The sequence below is a fragment of the Embiotoca jacksoni genome, unplaced genomic scaffold (assembly GCF_022577435.1).
Source record: "Embiotoca jacksoni isolate LCO1_2020_lvr unplaced genomic scaffold, fEmbJac1.0.p SCAF_6, whole genome shotgun sequence".
NCBI classification, from domain to species: Eukaryota; Metazoa; Chordata; class Actinopteri; family Embiotocidae; genus Embiotoca; species Embiotoca jacksoni.
This window is the reverse complement of record NW_027185414.1, coordinates 8,789,776-8,795,068: the sequence shown is the minus strand read 5'-3', so window position 1 is coordinate 8,795,068 and position 5,293 is coordinate 8,789,776. Positions and strand designations below refer to the sequence as shown.

The following is a 5,293-nucleotide window of genomic DNA, read 5'->3' as shown; positions in this document are numbered from 1 at the left end:
CATATCATAATTTGTCTGTAGTGACCTGTTTTGAAATGATTTAATGCTAATTTGGGCCTTCACTGCAGAACATAAGACAAAAAATGGGTCATATAAATGTAGTAAAACATTAATTTCCCCGACATAAAGTTTGGGAAGCAGCAGGGTCACAGCCTGACAGGATAAAGCACAATTAACCAAATCCATTGAGTGTACAGGAGGATGACACAACTAGTGAATGGGAATGCAAGATTAGGTGAGTAATTTTGATGTGGTGCATGCCAATACAATTTTTACACCCACAAACATGCAGGCTTCTGCACTTTAATTACAGCTTGGTGAGTGAATCACATCAAACTGAAGAATATGGATCTCATACTTAACATGCTGTACAAGTGCGGTGGCACAAAAAGATGGATGACGACTCAGAGCTGGAAAAATGAAATGTGCAAGTGTGCGGGAAGTCACATGAAAATCCGGATGTAACCCAAAAATCTCATGACTTTACTTTTGAAATGCAGAATGTGTAATTACAATAAGATGAAAGATTCTTCCAAACATCAGAGCAATTTCAGCTACTTTCCTTTGTGTTCCAACTGTTATATTTAAAGGAGTTTTGTGAAAGGTCTTTCAACTAACTGAGCTTCCCATAAGCAGCTCTGTTATTCATTCTGTACTTTAAGATGCGTAAACTCCTCTCAAACACAGGCCAAGGCCTCATTTGACACTTTCAGTTCATCATCATAAAATGTGGTGATAGTCTGGCTATTAAATCTTGGATTTGTGTCTCAAGAAGATTCAAATGTTCTGGATATTTTTACTTATTTAGTCATAAAGCTTCCATAAATACATATGTATGTATCTAAGTGTTTTAGTCACATGTTGTTTAATAACTGCCAGAAGAAATGTCACTTTTCATGAGACTTTTATTGCCAAAAATATGACACAGCTAGTGGTTTCTTGTTTGTTCATTTTGAGTATGTTCAGTGCACAAAATTCACACAGTTTAATTTTCATCTTGTAGAATGACAGCATCAAAATATTAGATTTACCTTGTAATGCTACAACAAAGAGGATCTGCCACATTGAAAATACACACACACACACACACACACACACACACACACACACACACACACACACACACACACACACACACACACACACACAGGAGGACATTTAGTGAGCTGTGGAGTCTTCTGGATCTTCTGGGTGTATCCTAACTGCTCTCTGCCCCTGAGGCGTCCACTCCCTCTCTACACCTGGTGGAGGATCACCAGGAAGCGCAACAACCTTTTTAACCACTGCCAGCCCTTACGGTCATTTTCTTTATGCAACACTTCGACCCTACTTAAAACATTCAAACTACAAGTGCTCATATCCCTCAACTTGTATTGCTTTACATGTTTTCATGACTGTGGTGAACCCAATTGGGTTGATACAGAATTGATTATACAAAGAAAATACAATGGTTTTACTGTATGTTTGCAATTGTTAGATGCCATAAATAAAAGCAGTAATTTGAAGCCTGAAATGTCTCTTTGAATTTGATGACAAAATGAGTCTGTTTGGACTATTAGCATTTAAGTACTCCAAATTAAGAAACAATATGAAGGACATTTCTCATTAAACTGCAAACAATCAGCACACATGGTAACGTAATAGGCAAACATGACCTTGTTTTGATAAGGATATAGCAGCATGGTATAGGTACACAATAAAGCATAAATGATAAAGTGTGCAGAATATACATTTTATAAAGACAAGGCAACACACCTCATTTTAGGTGCCATCTGAGTAGAGTCTGAGTAAATAGTGCAAAACTTTGTAATGCAAACTTTTCAGGTCTCGAAGATTTGAGCAGGTGAAAAGTGTAATGCCATTATGCATATTAGAGTATATTAGAAATGATTTCAAGTGCTTTATTCACCAGTGTAAACACGGCTGCTGACTCCTCCTCCTCTACTGACTCCTCTAAAAGCATGGCAGGCTGCAGTGTTTAAGCCAGACCGACCATGGAGGCACTGAGGTTCCAGAGCTTCTTGGCCGCGGCGTCATCCAGGGCCTGTGGTGCCGCCGTTTTAGGGGCACAGTCACTGTACGGTGGAATAAAGAAAAGAGAAAAACAGAATCACAAAGGGTCCTTGTTATTATTATTATTATTATTATTATTTCTGTAAAATAGAGACAACAGCATGGTTATTGCAACATTTGATAAATGTAGTTCATATTAGATCTTAGATGGATATTAAATGGGTATGGGGAAAGAAGAAGAACAGTTCGCATCCATATTTAGAGAGTTCAGATAGTTTTATTTTTCCACCCTAGAGAGTCAAAGGAAGGGACTTACTGTATATGCCATTAAAAAGTGGATAGATTTGTGTGACTGGCTGCATTATTTTCACACTCAGATGTACTTGCCTGTAGTAGAGGCCGCTGACGTCTGCCAGGCTCTCGTTCACAGCGCAGTGGATGGTGGTCTGGGCTCCTTCCCAGGGACTTTTGATCAGCATCATGAAGGGCATGGCTATGATCCTCTTCCACAGAGCCAAGGTGGGGAACAAATGGCGGCCCAGCTCTGTGCGGATGACCCCAGGGTGAAGACTGTACACTGTCACACCAGTGCCTAATGAGAGGAATCCATCAGCACAGGCGCTACTATAGTACAGTACAATAACTCGCGTTGCATGTGTTTTAGCAATGCTTTATTAATTGGACACTACCTTCCAGTCTTGCTGCCAGTTCCCTGCAGAAGAGAACATTGGCCAGCTTGCTTTGGCGGTAGCTCTTTTCAGGTTTGTAGTCTTTATCAAGGTTTATGTCATCGAAGTGTATACGACCTGCAGGAAACAATTTAGTGTCGTCTTTAGCTAGAAATTACTTCTTTTTTTCAACTTCCTATGTTTTATTTGCCATAAAATTCAACTAAAGTGAAAGTGGAGAGTAAAGATCAAAGATACCTTTTTAATTACGATGACATCTGAGACTGAACAGGACACTGACAAACCGCTGTTTGACTTAAGAATCACCAATTTGGTAAACAAAAGATTTTACCTCGCTCGTGTGCCAGGCTTGAGACTATGACAATGCGACTTGGAGTTGACTTCTTCAGCAGGTCAAGGAGACAGTTGGTGAGGAGAAAATGTCCCAGGTGGTTCACACCAAACTGCATTTCAAAGCCATCATCGGTCTTCCACTTCGGACACATCATAATACCTAAAAAAATAAAAAAAAAACTTAAATAGAGTCAAACTTAACTACAAATATAACCTGTTGGTTCACCATCAGCTGAACCCAAAATGAATGCATACATTGTGCACGGTGGTTACGTGCCACTGCTACTGACTGAGTGAGGAAAACACGCTGCAGAATACCTGCATTGTTAATGAGGATATCCAAGCGCTGCTCATTCTCTTGGACATCTTTGGCCAGGTCTCTTACAGACTGCAGCGAGGCCAGGTCCAACTTCTTCACCACCACGTTGCCGTTCCCGCTCTGCTGCCGGATGTCATCTGCTGCAATGCGAGCTCTGGTCATGTCCCTGCAGGCTAGGATCACTCTGGCCCCTAGACAAAAATAAGAAACATTGTAAATATAATTTATGTTTACATGTTTACACTGGAGGAAGTGCGACTAAAGTAGTAGTCAGGATAGCAGTTAGTTTAAAGGCTTGTTTATGCCCACTAGAAAACAAATAAACAGTCATGAGGTGCATGATCATGTGCGTGTTTCACAGAAGCAGCAGAACCTGTCCTCCTCTCCTCACATGGAGGGTCTCACCTCTCCGGGCCATGTCCAGGGCCGTCTCCTTCCCAATGCCGGTGTTGGCTCCTGTGATTAGGACTGTTTTACCATCGAGTCTGACCTTGCTCCGACACGCTGGCCCTGCCATCCACCTCCGCAGGGCCAGCACACTTGCCCCTGACAGGAAAGATAACATTAACACAGTTTAAAAAGACATGATGACAATAATAACAAATAGGCTTTTATTTCATACGTGCTTCATCTTCTAACAGACTTCACTTTTAGTGAATGGTCCCGAGGTTCCTCCTCAGCACCCTGAGGCAGATCCTTGCACCCACCGCCCATTCAGGAGATAGCACCTCCATACTGCAGCACCCACTATACAACCCCAGCATCCCCCTTGCTGCCTCTCCCTTATTCACTCTGCCACCCTGGGAAGTGAATCAACAACCTAAGAGTATTTGCCACCATCTTATGGTACACCTAACTATCAAGCCGTGTTCCAATCTGCTCCTCGCCACCAGACACCATGTAACTGCAACCGAACCCATCTTTTCAGTCAAAGGTCATCCTTTCCTCTTTTAAGTCGAGGGTGGTTTTACTGAGAGCAGCAGGTGACAGGCGACCCCAAGTATTTGGCTGCTGTGTGGACTGCACAGCGGGCCTGAGGAGGTCAATACTGTTTGTTAGCTATAGCATGCAGGTTCAGCTGTGTTAGCTTAGTGGATTGTTTAATAGATTTTCTATGCAATCTGCGTGAGTTATGAGGATCGGGGTATCAAAACTGAGACGTAAGGGACCCAAAAGCAGAGCCCATGAGGCGGCTGCACACATACTCATACACCTCAGTTACCCAAAGTTGTTGTTGTTGTCTTTTTATTCTATTATTTTCTTCATACTGGTCTGTGTACTCATGAAAAGCTGTCAGCAAAACAAATTGCCCTGACAGGAGAATAAGATATTGAATGGGGCCGTGCTAAAAAGATTTCTCCAAAAAGATGAGGTGTGTTTATGATGAAGTACTCTCTGTGAACTATAACTATGTATTTACCTGTGCTGATTCAAATAGCTTTACTCCACTGAGATATCTAGATATTCACAACCAGCAGCAGTAACAAAGAATGCCTCAATCGTGCTGGATTTTTTTTTTTTTTTTTTTTTAAACCTGAAATACAGGTTTCTTCCTGAATGACACCGTATAAACTGTTATTTACTGTACTTTCTCCGTAGCGAGGGAGACGTTTCTTTGCTTTGACATTTGAAAAAATGTGACAGAGTGCAATACACAGATTACATTGCTTGCATAAAATAAAGAAATCGATTTACCTGCAACAAAGGCAACCGTGAAACCGGTGGCATGTTTCTCGACAAAGTCCTTGACAGCCTCTGCGTAGTTTTGCATATTTGAGTTTATTCGCCAAAATTAAAGAAGCGTAATTGTTTACTATTGCAACGTTTCAGTTACAAAATAAGTCCGTTTACACGGACAATCGTTCGGTCATTTGATACAATTGAACAAATACTGTCCAAACGGAGGCGTTTTCCCGTCTGTATTTTTGTAACGATGACT

At 41.3% G+C, this 5,293-nt stretch overlaps 1 protein-coding gene across 1 annotated transcript; it reads right to left on the bottom strand.

Annotated features, from left to right (window-relative positions):
- Positions 1-871: 871 nt before the first annotated feature.
- On the bottom strand, positions 872-5,293 carry LOC138212901 (retinol dehydrogenase 13). Its single transcript, XM_069173569.1, has 7 exons — positions 5,050-5,293; positions 3,760-3,900; positions 3,354-3,545; positions 3,034-3,195; positions 2,703-2,819; positions 2,401-2,605; positions 872-2,075 (listed from the first exon to the last, which is right to left on the bottom strand). The coding sequence occupies exons 1-7, from the start codon at positions 5,123-5,125 to the stop codon at positions 1,979-1,981; spliced, it is 990 nt and encodes a 329-aa protein (XP_069029670.1). The 5' UTR covers positions 5,126-5,293; the 3' UTR covers positions 872-1,978.

Coding starts and splice junctions, on each gene's coding strand:
- LOC138212901 (XM_069173569.1), bottom strand. CDS start 5,125: ATGCAAAACTACGCAGAGGCTGTCAAGGACTTTGTCGAGAAACATGCC. Junction 2,820..3,033: donor AAGCCTGGCACACGAGCGAG/GTAAAATCTTTT, acceptor TGTTTCCTGCAG/GTCGTATACACTTCGATGAC. Junction 2,606..2,702: donor ACTGGCAGCAAGACTGGAAG/GTAGTGTCCAAT, acceptor TCCTCTCATTAG/GCACTGGTGTGACAGTGTAC.